Here is a 22,855-nt window from a genome sequence, read left to right on the forward strand (position 1 = left end):
TGAATTAGGCTACCCTCATATGTTGACCAGAGACCTCTAGATTTAGGGTAATTCAGGTATCCATCAAAGGTGAATAATGAGAAAACAGGATCCCAGTTCCATACTGTTTTACATTCTTCTATGTCTCATCTAGTGCTTCTGTCTCTTCTAACAGATGTTACTAAGGAAGCAGCGTCCAGCGGTATACACCAGTTAAGCGGCATTGTACAAACGGCACACCTGTTGTAATGCCAATGTCTCACAGAAGCAGGGGATAATATGGAAACGGTTAACAGAAGGCCAGAGTTGACAAGTGCTTCAGTGTGCCAGTCTCTGTCTGTAACAAAGAAGAGACTTTCAAATGTCAGTAACATCTCTGAGGCTAAATGTGTAGGTCCCTGGAGGAAAAGGACCTGGGCAGTGTGAGATCTGATGGTTCACGCAGCGTAATGAGGGTGGATACTGAACATGTTAGGGACTTCACACCTAAAGCTAGTCATATAGGAAAGACTGACAGTGGGGAGCAGCTGAGGCTGGAGATGCATCACAGCTGTGGGGCTGGAGCGCCCAAGGCGAGTCAGGTGAACAGGTTGTTCCAGCCTCAAGAACACAAGCAACGAGGTCAGCCAGAGGAGCAAGTTGTTAAGCAGAGGGGTTTCATCTGACATCAGCCTGCAGCATGTGTAAGTGAGATGCACAGCAGTCTTGGGTGCTTGCTTTTCTCCATCAGGAGCGAAGGCTCCACCTGCCCTCAGCTTTCTGCATTTTCTCTCTTGCCTTTGTTTCTTCACAATCCTCCCCACAGAGTTTCTCAAGAGCTGCACTGGATGCAGCAACTGACATCAGTAATTCTTTTCAACATAGCATGATAAATAAGGACCAGAAGCTGTTCCTTCTGAATGTATCAGCCAAGTGCCTTTTGGTCAGCTAGCTTGGTTTCCTGGGCAGCCATTCTCCATTTGCTCTTAGGCCGCACAAGTGTAGAGGCTCACACTTACACTGTGGGAAAGGGAGGGTCATCTCGGGAGCAGAGGCCTCACAGCAGCAGTACCAAAGGCAAGTGGGCATCACACTGTGCAGAGCGTGGCAGAGGGTGACCAGGGCCAGGAGGGGCTGGTAGACCAAGTCCTGAGAGGGAAGGAAAGCGTGGGTCCAGAGAGCAGCTGTGGAGGGAGTCACAGGGTGGAAAGTTTGGTCTTTAGGTGTTATTCTCTGTTTCTTCATTTCCTTGGAACATGATGTACGTCTAATCCAATTCTCATTTCTGTAAAATGTCAGTGGAGCCTTTGGGTTCCACTGTATTAAAGTAATTTGTCTTTTATTATACTGAATTGTTACAAATACCAGTCATAGTGCCTTCAGACGTGTGCAGCTTTGTCACATCAGGATGTGGATGGGTACAAGGCACACACTGTGATATTCCAGTTTAAATCATGAAAGACAGTTTTTCCTGGCCTGTTTTTCTCATAGATCTTAGACTCCCCACACTTCTGGTGATGCTGTTTACTGAGAGTCCATAAAGGTTGGATGTCCTAACTGCCTGTACTGGGTACAGAAGGAACAAATGTGCTCTCAGTTGTGTGAAACGCAATCCCCAAGGAACAGCTTCCCACCGAGATATCCTGGGGATTTTCCCAGGAGCATAGCTGCTAGGAAAGGGAACCAAAAGTGAGGTGGAGGCTCAGATCCTAGTCTCACCACCAGACCAGTAATATTTTCTAGAAAAACACCTGGAGTGAGCCAGGCTAGATCCTTATGATCAAAATGATTAGGTATTGCTTTGCGCATTAAAGTTGCTAGGACTCTATCAGACTGTCCTTTTGAATCGAGGCATGTTAACTCAGTCAAAACATCTTACCCTGTACTGCATTCAGGATGTATCTTTAGCTGTATGCAGTAAAGTAATATACTGAGATAAAAATGAATCTAGAGTGAGAATTAAGTCAGCAACATTTATATTTGAGAACTCTGTGGCCAGAAGAAACAGAAAGAAAGCAAGGAGGGAAGAACTGTGTTTTGTGTGTTTTTCATTACTTGGGTAACCTGAGGCATTCACTTGGGTGATAAATGGAAGAGCTTGTGTGCACACCCATGGAAACTATCAAGATAGTCCCAGCTGCAGGCCCAGGGGAATTGCGGCAGCCTCCTAGGCCAAGAGCAGACCCCTGCACTGGAGGCTGCTTTGCCTCCAACCCTTCTTCCCACAGGGCTCAGGCTACTGGTGCACTCTCCTGTGTGCCTGGTAGCTGAGCGGTCAGTGGTGTCTGTTGTATTTGTCATAGGAGAGTCTCTGGCTATCACTGTCACAAAACACCTTTCTGGTTCTTGAGCTAAATGGAGACATCGCCACACAAGGAGAGCACCCAGCATCAGCAAGCGTCCTGTCTCCAGGGAAGCGAGTGGCCCACGCACAGCAGCCACTTCCTGGCTGAAGGACCTGCCTTCAGCATGAAACACCAAGCAGCTTCAACATAGGTGACCTGAGCAGCTCGTGGGAAACAGTGCTGATGCAGGCAACTGCGTAGGGTCTGCAACTGTAGAAAAAAAACATGAGCATTTCTGAGTTAGAACAATTACTGTGTAGTTTTAAAGAGTTTATAATTTATAAACATTCATTCCAAGTGACAGCCATAACAGTAAGAGCAATACCAAGTATATACCATGTTTTACAGCATTCAAAGTGTCTTTTAAAGGCAGTGCTGTGTTTGACCAAGAAAGCAAAAATGTGAGCACACAAGACATGTGTTAACAGTGTTAACAGTGCTGCCTGCTTTGTTAGGTACATTTCCCACCAGCCAGGCAAGCACCAGGCCCATCCTCTGGTTGTTTCTCACTTTTGCCTGACCTAATAATCCAGAGAGATTATGCTAATAGAAAATTACCATGAGAGTTTTTCTATCCCAATGTTAGCTTATTCCATAGCAGAGGGCACTGAGAAACATGACACTTTGGAAGGAAAGTTCGGTGCACAGGATAGAGCGCTGATGGAAGAAACCAAGAGATCATGCAGAAGTGACATGACAGGTAACTAGGCTGAATGAGCATTAACTTCACCAGGGTACACCAACTCTTCTCCTGTTTTGCTCTCGCTAGAACTTTAAGCCCTGGCCTGTGGTTGAGAAGGTGCCCCATTCCTCGTGGTTGTGGGGGCGAGGGGGAAGGTGAGTGTTCCAGTGCCACTGTCTTAAGTGTCCCTGTGTCTTTCCTTCCTGCTAGGACAAGGAAGAGGACAAGTCGGATGCCTCAAGTTCTCAGCAACCTAAAAGCCCACAAGGCCTGAGTGACACAGGATATTCTTCAGATGGAATATCAGGGTCTCTTGGTGAAATTCCAAGTCTGATTCCCAGCGATGAGAAGGACTTGCTCAAGGAACTCAAAAAGGACTCCTTTTCTAGAGAAAGCAGCCCGCCCAGCCCCTCGGACCTGGCCAAGCTGGAAAGCACGGTCCTCTCCATTCTGGAAGCCCAGGCATCTGCTCTGGTGGATGAAAAATCAGACAGAAAGACGCAACCTCAGGAGGACTCTCCTGGGCAGCCCAGGGACCCTCAGCTACTCCCCAGAACCCTGGAGAGGACAGCTGCTGAGGAGGAGGAGCTCAGGGGTAGCCTGGAAGAAAAGAGAGAGGCTTCTAAGAAAGGGACCCAGCAGGGCATGCCCAGCGGCCAGGGTCCCCCGGAGCGGGCAATGCTGGTGGGGGCCAGCCGCTCCTCACTGGAGGACAGCAGCGAGAGCGAGACCTCGCCGGTGCCACCCAGGAAGCGCAGGGCCAGTGTGGGCTCCTCGAGCAGCGAGGAGGACAAGCAAGAGGACAGCGCGGGCTCGGAGGACGAGGAGGAGGACTTCATCCGCAAGCAGATCCTGGGTATGAGCGCTGACGAGGACGCCTCAGGCTCGGACGATGACAAGGGGCTGCGGCGCCGGCCGCCCGAGCCAGGAACCCTCGAGGGCACACGGGGCAGGGAGGACACGCGGGGCAGAGCCAGGGCCATGGCCGGACGCCACCGGCGCACCCCGCGTAGGGTTGGCGTAGGCCTGGACGAGGAGGTGGGCCGCCGACACTCGTGGCACGACGAGGAGGACGAGGCTTTCGACGACAGCCCCGAGGGTAAGGCCAGGGAGACCAAGAGCCAGGAGGGCGAGGAGCCAGCGCCCGCGGGCGGGGGCCTGCGGCGCTTCAAGACCATCGAGCTGAGCACAGCAGAGCAGCGGCGCGCTGCGCTCTTCCCAGATGAGGAGCCCGAGCTGGAGATGGAGAGCCTGACCGACTCGCCCGAGGACCGCTCCCGAGGCGAGGGCTCCTCCAGCCTGCACGCCTCCAGCTTCACGCCTGGCACCTCGCCCACATCCGTGTCATCGCTGGACGAGGACAGCGACAGCAGCCCGAGCCACCAGCGGGGCGAGGGCAGGCAGCCGCGCAAGGCTCGGCATCGCGGCCACGGGCCAGCGCTGCCCACCATCGAGGACTCCTCGGAGGAGGAGGAGCTGCGCGAGGAGGAGCAGCTGCTCAGGGAGCAGGAGCGGCAGCGCGAGGCAGAACAGCAGCAGCAGCGCAAGAGCTCCGGCAAGAAATCCAAGAAGGACAAGGAGGAGCTGCGCGCACAGCGCAGGCGCGAGCGGCCCAAGACGCCGCCCAGCACGCTGTCGCCCATCGAGGACGCATCTCCCACCGAGGAGCTGCGCCAGGCGGCCGAGATGGAGGAGCTGCAGCGCTCGTCCTGCTCCGAGTACTCGCCCAGCCTCGAGTCCGACCCTGAGGGCTTCGAGATCAGCCCCGAGAAGATCATCGAGGTCCAGAAGGTGTACAAGCTGCCCACCGCCGTGTCTCTGTACTCGCCCACCGCCGAGCAGGCAGCCCTACAGGAAGGGGCCCCGCAGACGCTGAAAAGCGCCAAGGAGATGTATGAGGAGATGTTGCACAAGTCTCCCAAGTACAAGGCGTTCCCGGGGGCCGGAGAGCGGGACGAGGCGTTTGAGAAGGAGCCGCTGTACGGGGGCATGCTCATCGAGGACTACATTTACGAGTCTCTCGTGGAGGACCCATACGAGGGAGCCGGAGACTCCAGCCTGCTGGCCCGGCCTGAAGAAGACAACGGGTTTGTGCAGCAGAGGGGGCGGGAACCGAGGATGAGACTTCCGGAGCACGTCTATGGGGACCCCATGCAGAAGATCACGGACTTCCAGAAGGAGCTTTTCCAGCTGGAGAGCTTGCGTTCCGTGGTACCACGGGAAGACATCGTTTCGAGCTCCTACATCATTCCTGAGAGCCACGAGATAGTGGATCTCGATACCCTGGTGACTTCTGCCGGCGAAGAGAAACCATTACTGGATGCGGATGCTACCTACGAGGAGCTGATGAGGCGGCGGCAGCTGCAGCTGAGCCCGAGCGGCAGCCCTGCGCCGCCGCCCGCAGAGGACGAGCTGACCGCGGCCGCCGTGGATCTGGACAGGGCGCCGGACGCCTCGCTGACCTCCAGCGTCCTCTCGGGCGCGTCACTGACAGATTCCACCAGCAGTGCCACCCTGTCCATCCCCGATGTGAGAATAACCCAGCACTTCTCAGCAGAAGAAATCGAGGATGAGTACCTGACGGACTACACGAGGGAGATCCAGGAGATAATCGCCCACGAGTCGCTGATCCTGACCTACTCAGAGCCTTCAGAAAGTGCGACCTCCCTGCCGCCCTCCGACACGCCCTCGCTCACGTCCTCGCTGTCCTCGGTGTGCACCACGGACAGCTCCTCCCCAGTCACCGCCCTGGACGGGGTCGCCTCGGCCTACACAGAGCCAACGGGCTTGACAGCGAAGTTCCAGGATTCTGCGGAGGTTTCTTCATCTACCTATTTTCCCGTGAGCATCATCGACTATCCGGAGGAAATCAGCAGACCCGCAGGGCAGACGGGCACGCCAGAAAGCCAAACCAGCACGGATCACGTGGTGATCTCCTTAACCGAGGCGCCACCTCCCATCCCGGAGTGGCCTGCAGCAGCAGCTGAGGGGCCACGGGCTGACTTGACCCTGTCTGAGAAAGAGCCAGTGAAAACAGCCAAGAAAGAAGCCACCAATGGGGTCATTCTGGAGGTTTTGGAAGCTTACAAAGATAAAAGGAAGGAGTCCAAGGTTGAACCAAGGAAAATAAGCGTCTTGGAAGCTGTGTCTGACCAGCCTGCGGCCCCTCTGAGGAAGGAGGAGCCTGCACCACCGTACTTTACGTCCAGGGAGGGCTCAGGGCGAGAAGGCCAGTTACCATCTGGCGGCCCTTCCGTGTCTTCTCTGCCCACCAAGTCTCGGCCCTTGCTCCGAAGTTCGTCTCTGGACGTCTCAGCCCAGCCTCCTCCTCCTCCCCCTCCTCCACCGCCACCTCCTCCTCCTCCTCCCCCTCCTCCTCCTCCCCCTCCTCCACCACTACCCCCACCCACATCACCTAAACCAGCTGTTCACCCTAAAAAAAAGGCCCCGGTTGCTGCTTCCCTGACTCCAGTTACCACAGCAGTGCCTCTGGCAGATGCTGTTACGCCTGCAGAGGCCGAAGCTGTGTCCAGGAGTATTTGGTCACCGGTAACAAAAGTGTGCACCCCTGCACCCCCTCCTGTCCCTCCTAAGCCTGCCTCCATCCCATCGGGACTCGTTTTCACACACAGGCCTGAGCCCAGCAAACCACCCATTGCCCCCAAACCAGCAGTTCCTCAGCTCCCAGGAGCTGTGCAGAAGCCCATGGATGCACAGCCCAAACCGACAGGTCCGTTGTTAGCTTCAGGCATGACCTTGAGTCTAGAGACCTCCACAGATTATACCTTGCCTTCCCCCACATCCCCACTTTCCCCACACTCTAACAAGTCCTCACCGAGGTATTCTAAGTCCCTCATGGAAACTTACGTGGTTATCACACTGCCATCAGAACCCGGGACGCCCACTGACTCCTCAGCTAGTCAGGCAATTACCAGTTGGCCCCTGGGATCCCCCACAAAGGAGCTGGTTTCCACTGAACCAGTGTTTTCTGTAGTTCCTCCTTTGAGCTCTGCAGAAATCCCAGGTTCTTCTCAGCCAGCCCTGTACCTCTCAGGAGCTTTGGAGACATTCTCAGCTGCCCCTGTGGTGATGTCATCTTCATATCAAGGAGCCACGGTTTCAGGTCCACAGTTTCTTCCAAGCGAGATCTATAAGGCGGAGGTTCCAGCTGCCAGACATACCATCGCCAGTGTCGGTTCAGGCAGTGTTTCCATATCAGTTCCTCCAGAACCTCTTGCTTTAGATGACCTGCACTTAGAGAAACACAAGGAAAATGGAAAATTGCATCTTGTTGGTGATGCCATTGACTTACGTACAGTACCCAAACTAGATGTGAAAGCAACTGAAAAATGTATGGATCTTTCTGCATCTGCGGTGGATGTAAAAAGACAGGCCATAGCAAGTGACATTAATGGGAGACAAATGAGTGCTGTCCAGCCTTCTGTCATCAATCTCAGTGCAGCAGCATCAGGGGCGACTCCAGTCTCCCTGGACGTTGAGATGGCGATGGCTGTCACATCCACAACTACTACCAGTTACACTCTAGGCACAGAAAGCCTGGTGGGCATAGAACATGTGATCCCAACCCCACTGCAGCTTACTACATCAAAGCATGCTGAGCCCCCATACAGAATGCCCAGCAGCCAGGTCTTCCCAGCACCTAGGGAAGAAGCACCAATCAATCTGTCTCTAGGTCCTTCGGCACACACAGTAACGTTGGCTGCTACAAAACCTGTCACCGTGCCTCCTGTCGGAGTCACAAACGGATGGACTGACAGCATGACCTCCCAGGCAATCCCGGATGGGGAAGTAGTGGATCTCAGCACATCCAAGTCCCATAGAACTGTCGTAACCATGGATGATTCTACTTCAGGCGTGGTGACCAAAATAATAGAAGACGATGAGAAGCCTGTTGATTTGACTGCAGGAAGAAGGACCGTGTGCTGCGACATGGTCTATAAGTTACCTTTCGGAAGGAGCTGCACAGGCCAGCAGCCTGCAGTCCCACTGCCCGAGGATCGCTTTGGCTACAGGGATGACCACTATCAGTATGACAGGTCCGGGCCATGCGGTTATAGAGGGGTTGGTGGAATGAAGGCCTCCATGTCTGACACTAATCTAGCAGACGCTGGACACTTTTTCTATAAAAGTAAGAATGCATTTGATTATTCTAGAGGTGCTGATGCAGCAGTAGATCTAACTTCAGGGAGAATTTCTACAGGTCAGTATGACGTGGCCACAGACCTGTCCTTGAAATATCATGGTGTCCCTCATCTCATTTCAGGATGAAAATGTGGTCCCCATCCCGGTTTTGTTACGTTTTCTCTTTCTTTGGAGGTTCTGGCAACATAATTTGGAGTACATGTGCGCTTCTGTTTCTTCATTTATTTTTTATTTGTCCCAATCAGAGCCGCCTGCATGTGCCTGCATGTTCAACATTGCTTTTGTTCCGCATCTGATTAGGTTACCCCGTGGACTTGCATGCAGTCCCATGCGTTGTGTTCGTCAAGATGAGAGGGCTCACGAACCCCAAACCCATCATTCATGTGAGAACTGGACTATAACTGTACCCTGTGTTTCAGGTGAGGTAATGGATTATTCAAGCAAGACTACAGGTCCGTATCCAGAAACACGACAAGTCATTTCAGGAGTCGGGATTAGCACCCCGCAGTATTCCACAGCAAGAATGACTCCACCTCCAGGACCCCAATATGGTGTGGGCAGTGTTTTGAGGTCGTCTAACGGTGTTGTGTATTCTTCAGTAGCAACTCCGATCCCCTCTACCTTTGCCATCACCACACAGCCGGGCTCCATTTTCAGTACCACTGTGAGGGATTTGTCTGGCATTCATTCAGCCGACTCTGTGACTTCATTGTCTGCCCTGCACCAGAGCCAGCCGCTGCCGAGATCCTATTTCATAACCACGGGTGCATCTGAAACAGACATTGCAGTAACTGGTGTTGACATTAATGCTAGTTTGCAAACGATTACTGTGGAAACTCTGACTGCAGAGGCAATCAACTCTGTGCCCACTTTGACCACAGCATCTGAAGTGTTTTCTCAGGTCATGGGAGATGAAGGCACTCTTTTAATTGTCCCGGAAGAAGACAAGCAACAGCAGCAACTTGACTTGGAGCGTGAGCTTTTGGAACTGGAGAAAATCAAGCAACAGCGCTTCGCGGAGGAACTGGAGTGGGAACGTCAGGAAATCCAAAGGTTCCGAGAACAGGAAAAGATCATGGTTCAAAAGAAGCTGGAGGAGCTGCAATCTATGAAGCAGCATCTGCTCTATCAGCAGGAAGAAGAGCGGCAGGCCCAGCTAATGATGAGGCAGGAGACCCTGGCTCAGCAGCAGCTGCAGCTGGAGCAAATTCAGCAGCTGCAGCAGCAGCTGCACCAGCAGCTGGAGGAGCAGAAGATCCGCCAGATCTACCAGTATAACTATGACCCATCTGGCACGGGTTCTCCCCAGGCACCCACAGAGCAGGCCATCCTTGAAGGTCAGTATGTAGCCCCTGAAGGCTCTCAGTTCTGGGCCCCAGAGGATGTGACCACCACAGCCTCCGCAGTGGTAGCCATCGAGATCCCCCAGAGCCAGGGCTGGTACACAGTGCAATCTGACGGGGTTACCCAGTACATCGCCCCGCCTGGCATCCTGAGTACTGTTTCTGAGATTCCTCTGACTGACGTTGTCGTCAAAGAGGAAAAGCAGCTAAAAAAGAGAAGCTCTGGAGCCAAAGTCCGGGGCCAGTATGATGAGCTAGGCGAAGGTGCGGCAGACGATCCCAGAGGTTTTAAAAAGATCATGGACAGCGGTGTCCAGACAGACGATGAGGATGCTGCTGATCGGAGTTACACCAGCAGGAGGAGAAGGACCAAGAAGAGTGTGGACACCAGTGTCCAAACTGATGACGAGGACCAGGATGAGTGGGACGTGCCCACACGGGCGCGGAGGAAAGCCCGCGTGGGGAAGTACAGTGATGGTGGCGCTGAGGCAGACAAGGGCAAAGCCCCTTCCAAAGTCGCCAGCATTGCGGTCCAGACCGTGGCCGAGATCTCTGTGCAGACAGAGCCCGTGGGAACCATACGGACACCTTCCATACGAGCCCGAGTGGATGCCAAGGTAGAAATTATTAAACACATTTCAGCACCTGAAAAGACTTACAAAGGGGGCAGTTTAGGATGTCAAACAGAAGCAGATTCAGACACACAAAGCCCTCAGTATTTGAGTGCCACTTCTCCTCCCAAAGACAAGAAGCGCCCAACACCTTTAGAGATCGGTTACTCATGTCACCTCCGGGCAGACTCCACCCTGCAGCTGGCTCCTTCCCCTCCCAAATCTCCAAAAGTCCTTTACTCACCCATCTCACCACTCTCATCAGGCAAAGCCTTAGAATCAGCCTTTGTACCTTATGAAAAGCCCCTCCCTGATGATATCAGTCCACAGAAAGTACTGCATCCCGACATGGCCAAAGCTCCCCCAGCAAGTCCTAAGACAGCCAAGATGATGCAGCGGTCTCTGTCTGACCCCAAGCCTCTGAGCCCAACTGCAGACGAGAGTTCCAGGGCTCCTTTTCAGTATACCGAGGGCTTCACGGTAAGAGTGATTCTGCTCAATTAGAAGACAATGTGTGCGTTGATGCTGTCTAGTCATGTGTTTGCAGACCTTAGAAAGCAACCAAACAAATCTAACAAAAACCTCCAGGGAGAACTGTTACTTTACAGATCTGGGGAGAAAACAGAAAAGCATGCTATCATTTAACACTAAAGGAGCAAAACAGATGAGGCAGAATGGGAAAGAATTTCATTTTTTATAACTTGATGAAATTATGTTCTGTTCTGATATCGAAATCTCCCAAATATCCATTGTAGCCTATTTTCAGGGATATAATTGAAGTGTTTCCCCAAGTGTGATGGAATTCACATTAGTGTAAGCAGATAGGGCCATGGATGACCATACATTTGGATCGCAGGAGCTGCAGTCCACTAGTGGAGTCTGTGGTAGGCATCCAGTCTGGGTGGGGTACTATCAGCAGCATTTGCAGAAATAGTTTAGGTCAGTTACTGATTGGAAGAAATGGTTCATAGCAGACGAAACTGTAAGTCACCATCATTGTTCAGCCATGCTTACTTGGTTCCCTGAAGACTGGTTACTCTAACTTCAGGGGAGCCTTAATCAGAGCAATTGTAGGCACAAAAAATAATTTTTATGTTAAGTAATAAAGCTTAATTATTTTCTAAAATCATGCTTTAATAGAAACAACATTCATAAATATGTTAACTGTATTTATGAAGATTACTATAACTGGGAATAAAAAATCACCCTTAAAAAGTATGTTATAAAGAAAATCTAAAATATAGTTGTTAAGAACATTGTTGACAGGTACAATAGTTAAATTTAGAATAAACCTTCTATTCAAATGAAGAAAAGACCATAATGCACTATTTTCTAAAAGCTAAAGCTTCTTGGTAAATACTTCTGCTATATTTTCACTGACCCGTATGTGCTTAACATTGCCTGTGAGCTGAAAACTATGGCATTATCTATAACTGTAAGTTTATTTGTAGGTTTATAGACACATCAATAGTCATACTAATCAATACATTAATTCATTAGTTTTATAATGGAATTTTGTTATTATCTTCTTTCTTAAATTATGTATCTTAGAATTAAAACTGTCTTCCTGTGGAGAAATGAGTTCAGGGAACCACTAGTGAACTGAGATTTCATTGGGTTCACAGGGAGTTACTTTATGCATAGCGTTGTTTCTGAAGTTAAATCTTCTATGAAAAGTAATTGCTAAATCAGTTATAAAGAATAGATACTTATTTTTGTACCTCTGGCCTATAAATTCACTTAAAGAATTATATAGATAAAATATGTTTTGAACAATATGTGAAGAGCAGTTTTCAAGCTTCTGACATTAGAAAGAATAGGCGTTTCTAGTTGGTGTATTAATGACTTACTTAATATCCATTTGCTCTTAATCAAATAAACTTGGTTAAGGAAGACACTCAAGTTATCAATATGTTTCCCTTCATTATTCACTTTGGATTTGGAAATATGCAAAGAAAGAAAATGGGTGGTCGTGAGTATATTCCTGATTGCACAAACATTATCAATCATCTAATTGTTACGTAAACTGAGCAGAACTAATGAAAGTTACAGAGTCCTGGGTGCATGGAGCTTGTGTGCACAACACAGGAGTTTTCCAGCTAACCATAGTCAGAGAATGCTAATATACAAGCTCATTTACTGTGTTACAGTATGCACAAAGTAGACCATTTTATACACAAGGACAGTTTCCTATCACTTTAGGTACTTTAAAATGTAAATTTTATAATTAGTTCCTATACAAGTATCTACACAGACATTGAGTCTACTTTATAATAATTTCTTAGTTATAAATATGATTAAGCATTAAACTGAGAATAATTCCCTAAATGATAGTCATTGTGCTGTAAATTGAATTTAAGATGTCTAGCCGAGTACTGTAGTTTACTGACTGTTAATTTGCATGGACCAATGAAGTTGGAAAAAATGTCCCCACTCAGTAGGCCCCAAGGCTGAGCAGAAAGGTGCATTATGCTTCGTGCATGGTAGGGTTACCAGTGATGGTGAACCTTTCAGAGCTTTCAGTAATAGGCAGCCAGCAGCAGTACATGTGCCATAGGTTCACCACCACTGCGAATCAGAACCTACTTTTCAAAACCTGCCAGGAAATGCTCCCCAGGGGAGATGGTGTGATGTGAAGGCTGAGCTCTCTGTCAGACCAGGAAGAGAAAAATAAAGGTGAATTTAAACAGAGGAGGCCAGAACACCAAGGTTCACACTGATGCACAGACAGCAAGGAGGAGAGCGAAGGTCCCAGGATGAAATAGAACCGGAGAGAGGACCACTGGCAGGGATGGAATCCGCCAAACTAGACGGTTGGATTGAGTGGTCTCCGGCACCAAAGTCCAAACAGGAGCCACCGTCGCTGTTTTCCACCACTCCCTGGCCCCAACTTCTTCCACACTGACCTTCCCTGTGGTCAGTTTTCTTGTGGTGTGGCAGGAGTGACCTTCTGGACAGACCTCAGACTGCCTTACAGGCCACACCTGGAGAGTGTCCTGCAGCCAGGATGCTGGAAATGTTTCCCAGGAAGGCAGGAAGAAGGGGCAGGGGGCAATGGGAGACAAGGCAGGAGAAAGTCAAATGCTGTTGCGTGGAAACAGAGAGAAGCTAATCTGTTCCAGGTTCATCTCTCAAAGTACAGCAATTATCACAATACCAATATCAAGAAATGTTTCAGTAGCTCATGTTTTTTGGTGGTGATTCCCACTATTTTTTGTGCTAGAAACACTACATATAAAATGTTCTCACCTCTTTTGGGCATAGAAATGCATGAAATATCAAGTGTTAAAGCTATTTGGTGTTATTTTCATACCTTTTTAACAATTTGAGAGCTTTTTTTAACTATTAAGCAGACTCAATATTAAAATATTTTTCTTCTGTAGTTTAAGCCAGGATCCTGTTGAAAAGCAGATGGTATTCTTTAGCTGATTGTTACAAGAATGTGTTTTGCTTCACTGATAGCTGTTTTGATAGCTGTTTTTAAATTCTTTTGGAACCCTCCAGTGTCTGTTCTGAGAGTAATTTCCATAGCCTAAATTAAGAAATTTTATATTTGTCAAATTGTCTTTTTATATTCTTCCAAAATACAAAGATTTAAGGAATAAAACTTATGATGCTTAAATTGGTTTTGAAAAATAATATTTAGTAGGAGTTGTTTTTCATTATCCTTTTTAAAATCAACATAAGACATCAGTCTATTAAAATTTTGATTAGTCTATTTTATAAAGTAGTTTTAAAATATGTCATAAAATTTTTCATGTATTAAATTTCCTTATTAAAATTTTGTACCATATAGTCCAACTATTGTAAAATTAAAATAGAATATATTTTATAGTGTAAAATGGTACATATTTGAAAGTGTTTTTCAATATACTGATAAAATATTTAGACAATAATTAAGAATATATTAATAATGACAAATAAATGCATATATATGAACTGTCAGTGAGTGAAAAAGACAATTTTCAAGTTAATCTCCACTCGCTGTTCAATAGTTAATATATACTGCTTTATTATAGTCAATTATTAGAATGAATTTTAAATCTTTGTATACTGAAGAAAAGATCATTTTTGCTATTCTTTTCAGACCTCCATATTTCAAAATTAGTAAATGATTCTAAGAAACACGTCTGTGTTCCTATTGTTCCACAAAAGAAAGGTCATCATGAAGCCTCTGGTGTGCCGTTTAACAAGAAGAAGTTCTGGTTTGCCTGGCATTGATTATTGCTGGCATAATTTATTAAAATATGACATTCTTTAACATTAATTATCTTCCTATTTTATCATATTGATTTTTTTACTAGTTCACTACATTTTCTACTTTTGAATAGTAGTAAAATTTATTGTTGGCTCTAAAATAAAGCTATATATATATAATCTCTCTATTACATCTCCTCGAAACACACACCCACATACACACCAATGTACATACTGTGATATATTTTTATATTTCTACAACTTACTAATCACTTAGTATTTAGTAATGTGCTATATTAGCTATTACTGAAGGAAAACTGAATAAACAACTAATTATAGCATAAAAATCAGGAAAAGTTTGGGGCATATTTTGAGATGTAATTTATATAATGGCATCATAATATATTCCAATAACAGACATTCTCTTATGCTATTCAACATCACGTATGTATTTATTTTAGGCATAACCCATAAATATACTACACATATAGTGCATAAAATACTTAAAGAGTTTTACAATCTTTTATAACTAATCACATGTTTCAGGCAGGAGGTGGTGGGACCAGTCTGTAATGGTAGCACTTTGGGAGACTGAGGCAGAAGGGTCACAAGTTCCAACTCAGCCTGTGCAACTTAGCACCTTAGTGATCTCTTGTCTCAAAATAAAAAACAATGTCAAATACTGGAGATGTACCTCAGTGCAGAGACTCGAGTCCAATGGCCAGTAGTCAAAAACAAAACAAAACAACAAACAAAACATTTAACCTGCTGCTACTTGGGAGGTACAAATCTCCAGTTTCTGCCATTTCCTTTCCTCTGTATTTTAAAGATGAGAATTTTGAAATCCAGGCCAGTGTCCTCCACACCTTGCACCTGGTCTGTCAACTCCCTTTACATTAAGTAAGCCAGCTAGTTTCATAAACTTTTGTTTGGAACTACTCTGTATATTGAATTATGTATAGAGTTTTAATCAGGAGAGCGCTAGGTAAGGGAACTTGGAGTAAGTAAACCAAGTCTTAAATGGATTAGCTAAGTACGCCAAGTACTGAGTAGTTTAGCCTGAAATGATTAACAGTAAAAATCTATTTTAATTTCACCTTAAGAATGAATTCAAAGGATTAAAATTAAAAGATAAAAAACTTAATTATTGAAAATAATATAAGAAATTATTAAACTAGATTATAGAACTCCTATTTCAGTATTTTTGGCTGACAAAACAGAGAATGCTTCTAATTATATGAGAAGGCAGCTTAACACTGAGCACTGTGAAACACAGAACTGAGAAGACTTGAAGCTAGTGCGGTTGTCCTTGTCCTCCTCTCCCTCGTTCCAGCGGGAGGTGAAGGAAGAGTGTGAAAAGAGTGCAGACACTGCTCTGCCTCTGCTAAGCCGTTCTGACTCCAGAACACATCGCTGGGGTGGGTTGGCCCACATTTCATCTCTGTTCTTTCGGAGGCATCTTCTAGTGTGCAGGGAAAAAGGCAGGCCCCACTGTTCTTCCTAACCGAACGGAGCTGTAACCAAAACCCACCTTAGTCTCAGGAAGAAAGGCTACTTTGATAGTTTTGTCATTTAATTCTTTAAACTTTGGAGTGTAAAGAGTTTCATAATGCTTCACAGACAGTCATCACAACATTGTCCTCTTCTGACATAACAGAAGAGTGTGAATTTCTTCAGCATGACATAAGTGTTAAGGTGACTGAAATAGTTCCAACAGGAGTGACAGTGGTACTGTGTTTGGAAGAAGCTCCTGTACTGGTGGGTTCTTTGTTTGTGGTAGGTGTTGATGCCAGTCATTGCCCAGCAAGTACCCAGCCGCCAAAAAGCTGAGATTTCTTTAATTATCCGTTAGGAAAATAATTTAATTATCTATTCATTCCTACCTTTGTTCTCATAGTATTGACTGTGCAGAACTGAGAATCACAGGAAAAATTAACCAATTAAAATTACATTTAGTAAAACCATTGTTGTGATTTGTAAATCCATGGGTTTTATCTTCTAAAGAAATCAGTAAACTATTTCTTGACACTAATTTAATTTCACATCCTTAATTGTCTTTAAATAAACGGATACTCCTGCAGTTTATATGGACTATGGGTCACGGCCAATTATTTTACAAGAATATTTTGCTTTTAACTTAGTTTGGGAGGTACTATTTCACATGGTTTACATTTATGAAGAGGAAATATTTCATAATTTGCAAACATGTATAGATAAAAAATTTAATTGCTTTAATGTCATGAATTCAGGTTGTGTTCTAGGCTAAGGCGTAATCACTTAATGAGAGAAAAAACAATAAAGATTCTTTTAATTTTGTGGTTAGGTGTTATAAGAATCTAAATATAAAATATATTTGTCATCCCAGCATGATTGAGGATTTGAGTCACTATGAAAATGATGGCTATATTTGTCATGGCCTTTCATAGGTAGTTATTGAATCATTGTTCATATTTTTTAAAGATCTGATGCTCTGGAAGCAAACCTACAGCAGTTATAATTCTAATATTTCATATCCAGCAATGTAGCACAATTAGAGTTACTTTTTTCACTACAAAATAGAGTTCATTTTGTTCTGATGAGACAAACGATAGATATGTAAATACTGCACTGAGTCACTGGAATAGCTGTGGTCTCTCATGATGGTCCAGTGTTTGTCCTCAAGCGCTGTAGTTCACTAGGAAGCAGTGCTGCAATATTTAGCATCCTTGGGTACAAAATAATGCAGAATAAAAGGATAGAAGAGGAATGTTCATCCTTTGTTTACATGTATATCTCTGGATAGTTTTTATTGTATTTTATTTTATTTTTTGGAACTGGGGATCAAATTCATGACCTTGTGCTTGCCAGGCAGATGCTGTGCCACTGAGCTATACCCCTGACCTTAGCTGTAATTTTAATTCTTGGAAATTTTTCTTAGCATCACTCTATGTTACCTACATACACCATTAACTCATTTTCTGATAAAGGCTATAATGATTATCTTATTGTGACATATAAAAAATTGGCTCTAGAGGAAAGTCACATTGGACGGCTGTATATTTAGCAGTCAGTATCCCCATCTGGTGCCACCAGTACAGGTAGATGTGTAGAAATGAGGAAATGACAGCCATCTGCTCATTCTCCAGGGGTCGGACCCTGACTCAAATCTATCACTTACCATGCTGTTTAGCCCTGGAGTCCTGACAGTGCCCGTGAACCACTGCGAGGCCTCTTTTGCTCCCTAGAGAGCCCCAGGTACCCAGCCAAGGGCACGTGGGACAGAGCTGCCCTCGTGCATTTTGGGAAAGTGGTTACCAGAGATTCATTTTTGAATTTAGGAATAACTTCAAGTGGGAGATTAAATGGAAAGGAAAGGGAGGTCAGCAACAACTTTATGTATCTTTTCTCATAGAAAATAATCTAGAATATATCTACATTCTCACCTAGAAATGTGTGTTCCTAATGAAATGTAAAATATAGAAATATGTTTTCTGATGATATTGGTCCACTCCAAGTTCTCATAGTCCTTTGAAGAAAACAGCACCTGTGTTTATATATTGCAAAGCTTAACACAACATCCAAAGCTATGACACTTTAATATTCTCCCTTAGCACTGCCTTCAACTAGATAGCTAGACACAGACACAGGTAAGGGTAACTCAGTGACCACGGTAACTCAGGAGATCCATTCTGTCCTGATGTGGCTGGGTTAACTGACACATGCAGCTGTGCTTTCTTGTCCTGAGAGATTTGAGCAGTGACAGGTGTTCTCTCTCGTTAGTCACATGGGGAAGTTCAGTATTAGACTCCAAATGCTGCAGTAGTGAAGCACGAGAATGCAATCTGGGTGGTTTTAGCTAGCTGCATCCAGATGAGGCGTGTGCTCCCCCTAAACAACAGTGGCTAAAACAACCTGCTGGTGGATAAATGTTTGTTAATTATGAAGAGGACAACTACAGACTTTTTCACATTTACTTAGCACTGAGCATGTGAGACAATGCAGATAAAGTTTCTAAAAACATAGCAAAGCATAACTTCTCATTTAGGAAGTGCATTTTACAGTATTTTAAGTATCACTGTAAAGAACCTTTGAGTGATAATTTTGAGCATCTTTTCTTATACTTTATGGCCAATTTTATTTCTTATTTAATGACTAAGACCTTTCTCCAGTATTTAATTAGATTCTTAATAAGGGACAGTAGTTTGTAAAAGTCATATTTTAATATTTATCATGCCAAAACCGCTAATGAAGTAGTCAGTGTTTTAAAATGTCAGTTCATTGGCACATGAACATTACAATGGTTTCAGAGGGGTGCTGAGCCAAACCTCCTGATTATTAATCCCACCTAACACACTCTATGTATTTCTCTATGTACTAAAGAACTGACTCTGACAAACACACAAAACAGACTAGTGAAGTTTACATATGTCTGGCAGGGATCTTTTTTTTTAAACTTGAGGGGACTAATGCACTCACTTAAAAAGAAGAATCACAGAAAAATCAAAAGATATCATTTGACAACTGTATTCTGCCAAATATCTTAAAAATTTAGACTTATGATGTCATCTTCAAGGACAAGTCATTGTGTATTTGGATACTGAAAGCATAATTGTTCAATGTTTTGTGAACGTGTTGGGAATGTTTCTCCATGTTTTATGTAACACGAATACACAGTAAGTGGAGATAGTGTTGGTCTCTCCCCAGGCCCAGGCAGCTCTGAACCAGGCTACATGTGTGAAGGAGGCTCTGGCTGCTAGGGGCTACCAGGCAAAGGCTGAAAAGACGCATTGTGCCCAGGACACTCTGTTTCCACTAATGTCTCTTCTTCATAAAAGTAGCCATCAGGAGGAACACTCAAAATAATTTCTGCTGAAAATCCTAAGCTAGAAAATTGAAACTCTCATGCCATGTTGCAAAAAACAAAAGTACTCTGGTTCCAACTAAAATCTTAAAGTATTCTGGGGACAAGGAAGTGAATTTCGTTAATAATCTGATGAATTGTCCTCCTTTTCTGGAAGTGGCTCAAGCACTGGTCCATCTTCCAAGGCAGGAAGTATCTGCCAGACACAGAAGAGCGGAAGCAGCAGCCAGAGAGAGCCTGTCAGAGGGAATGCACTGCACCTCAGGAGAATCTCAGCTGCAGTGTCTCGGCAAGGTGCAGGCATGCGTACAGACTTTCATTCCACAAGGAAGGCCAGTGAGGTGTTAGCTCCTTATTTCTACACCCCAAAGCTAATTTTAAGATGTGCAAGTGTAAAGGAATACAATTGTAGCACAGAATTCCAGCCCTCTGAGAGGCTAACGCAGGAGGACTGCAAGTTCAAATCCAGCCCTGGGCAACTTTGCAAAAGTAAAAAACAAAAAAGGACAGGAGTCTAGATCTAAAAATACCCTGAATGAATCCAGTTATTTTGGTCTTCTCATCTGCATCAGGGTGATCACCTTGAGAGGAAGCTGTGGAGCAGAACCCTGACTAGAAGGTCACAGTCACTAGTCAAATCTCGCACTGCCAGCACTAGCGTAAGGCTGACCTTCTCAGCCTTTGCTCTCATTTCCTATCCAGCTCGAATTGCCTGTCACCGCCGTCTCTGTCCCATGGATATGTGCAGAGCCTTCACATGCAGGTCACCAGATCAGTAGCCATCTCACATGCAGGCGAGGAGTGGCCTCAACTGCCCTGTGCCATACTGTGTGCATGGTGGATTTCATGTTGTCCACAGCAGCTACTGGGGCCCAGTCAGCCCTGCACCCTGGATCTCCTCCCCTGAAGTGTTAGCTGAATTCAGTGGCTCACTTAGTGACGTCACTTCCCAGATGAGGGGATAGAAGCTCACCCCTGCCTTCTTGCTCGAACCTCTCTCTGGCCTTCCTGGCTTCAAGGCTCAGAAGCTACAGCCCCAGCCCCAACCACTCCCAGGCCCCGGCCTTGAAAGGCAGCCTGGCTGTGAGCTGCAAGGGATGATAGCTGAGCCAGCCTGGTTAATGGCCTGCGATGAGACAGGACAGCAGGCATCGCCAGTCCAGGACACTGCAGGTCCTGGTGGGTTATTATGTGGCAGTGGACAACAAACCATCTAAAGTACTCTCTCTACAAGTGCGGTTCCAGAAGTGGTGCAGCTCAGATCTCCTCATTTCCTTGACTCAGACCTGCCATGTGCAGAGGTGCCCTTGCCAGGCCTGAATTCCCTCCTTCACACAGTGAGGATGCTAACAGTGCCCGTTAGGCTACTGTAAACTGAAACAAGTCCCTGGAAGTAAAGCAGTAGAAAGGGACCCTAACTCCTTAGTGCTGTTCATGTGCTAGCTGTGACCCTCCTGCTACCCGTCTGTGCCACATTTTGTCCTGGGCTATTAATGTGATTCTTACTGCAGTTTCCTCCTCCTGCTTTTGTTCCCAACCTATTTACGCTGCATTTTAGCCAGAATGCTTTTCATGGGTGGTGTTGTGAGTGCCGTCCTCAGCCTTCGGTGTTTCTCCATGGAAAGAAGCTGAGTGTGGGAGCTGCCTATGTAACTAGCAGGCAGCTGCCTCTCCTAGATCCACTGGAGGTGGAGGCTGCTCTCTGTCAGTTGATCGATTCTGGACCTGGGTCAGTGAGCACCCCTTTACCAGTGCCACTCTCTAGCACTGAGGACACTTATCCTTTCTTTATACTTCTGCTCTCATAACTAAAGCTTCCTTATGATTTTGATTTGCTATCTTCCCCTCCACCCTGACAAACTGGTAGAATGTCTGTCTTCTCACAGAGAACACAATCAGAAAAGTACGTAAGTGCTTTTATTACTAAGATCATTACGTGAAAACTCTTATCTGGCAGACATCCTCAGATGTTAAGCATTATAAGATAACTATAGTTTCAGGAAAGATACTATCTTATCATATTTGGGTAAAATTAAGACTGGAGGTCAAAAACCAAAGTAGAAGTTAAAAAATCAGAAATTGCTACAGAAATCAGCATTTGTACACTCAACTTTGGTTACATTGGACATTAGTTTCTACGTCTGCAGAAATAAAATGAGTGCTTTTTGTTATGCTATCATTTACTACCTGAATAATTGGGTGTCTGTTAAAATAGTTTTGATAAATTTTAAGAGTGAAATATTCCGTTTGTATATTTTTAATAATATGACTATCATGTCTGCACTTGGAATCTTCAGTATCTCTTCTTGCTTCCACAATGAGTCTAAATTTTGCGTAGTATCCGAGATACCACAAGACCAACTCATCCCACCCTGGCTTCACTTCGAACTATTTCTACTTCCCGCCAAGCAGGCTTGAGCGCTGCGCACTGGGCATTGGAGGAACCGAGGCAGACACATCTGTGTATTCTTCCTTTTTCCTTCCATGAGTACTGCTGTAGTTCTCACGGTTTGTTTTAGAAATGCCACACAAGTTGTCTCTTCAGATACCAGATATACGAATCCCTTCTTCCTACTCTCTAGGACCAAAGTAGAAGATTTTAGTGTAAAAGTCATCACATTAAAGTATACATCTTTTAAAAATCTGTACTTGAAATCTGCCAGAAGGCATAAATATTGCAAAGGTCATTCCTCTTTCTGTCACAGTGAAATAGCACAGCACATTGTACCACATGGAAATTCTGTAATACTTACTGGACGGATGGACAGACAGAGACAGACAGAATTCACCAAACCTAAATATTTAAAGTATCCATTTAATATTAGACTTCTCAACAATGACTCCAGCTAACTTCATAAAATAATAATTTTTGAACATATCATCTAGGAATTTAGGAAACATAATGTTTAGAGAACAAGGACTGATAGTTTGAAAATTATCAGCTAAATGTGAAAAAATTGTAACATAATCTTATACTAATTCAGTTTACTTTCTCATAGTTCAGATATTCTTCCTCCAAACCATTAAGTAAAGCAGTGATCTTATGTATCCAATAGAGAACATTGCTTTAACGTTCTCAATATTACTAAGTGTAACCTACTGTAGAAATTCGCAATTTAGATTATTTGTATTTTTTAAAAATTTGAAATTTAAGTAAGTCATGTTAAACTTCAGCATTAGCATGAGACAAACAAATTAAATCCCAGCTGTGCCAGTTATTAGTAATACAAGCATAACCATATACATGCCTCTAAAGTAAAAAATACCCGAAACATAGAACTAATAGTAATTCCTTTCTCAAAAAGTTGTGTTAGAGATTTAACAAGATTATGCAGGAAACTCAATACATAGTAGTTTTGATGGATTTTGTGCCTATTGATCTATACTGATTACTGTTGATACAGTGCGTTAGAGCTGGGTGAATGATACCACTCTGTAGACTTTGTCATGTCTTCCTCTGTGTCTTCAGTCACTTCCTCTCCCTGTCCTGACCACCTTTCCCTCGCCATCCAAACTACAGCCCACCTTTTCTTAACCAACTGCAAAGGGTGTGTGTGTGGGGAGGGGGGTCCTCAGTTTCTTTCCTGTCCTTTGCTCTTCAGTGCAATCACTCTGCGGAGTCTGGTTTCCCCTCTATCATGAAATACTGTGTCCAAACCCACTTCTCCCAATTTCTGGACACCATGTGGCCTGGAGGAACATTCACATCAGCACCA

The 22,855-nt window shown here is 45.3% G+C and overlaps 1 protein-coding gene across 4 annotated transcripts in view; it reads left to right on the forward strand.

Moving 5' to 3' along the window:
- Pclo (piccolo presynaptic cytomatrix protein) overlaps window positions 1–22,855 on the forward strand; it is a 353,455-nt gene that overhangs the window by 173,501 nt on the left and 157,099 nt on the right. For 2 of the 4 annotated variants that reach the window (XM_063237492.1, XM_063237502.1), the window contains exons 5-6: window positions 3,196–8,206; window positions 8,568–10,582. In XM_063237492.1, the coding sequence (XP_063093562.1) occupies window positions 3,196–8,206; window positions 8,568–10,582 (7,026 nt within the window). The remainder of the gene's footprint in view (window positions 1–3,195; window positions 8,207–8,567; window positions 10,583–22,855) is intronic. The other 2 variants (XM_063237500.1, XM_063237501.1) reach the window with 2 other exon arrangements.

Source organism: Cavia porcellus, unplaced genomic scaffold (genome assembly GCF_034190915.1).
Source record: "Cavia porcellus strain 051 isolate PalLab524CR breed Dunkin Hartley unplaced genomic scaffold, mCavPor4.1 scaffold_2, whole genome shotgun sequence".
NCBI classification, from domain to species: Eukaryota; Metazoa; Chordata; class Mammalia; order Rodentia; family Caviidae; genus Cavia; species Cavia porcellus.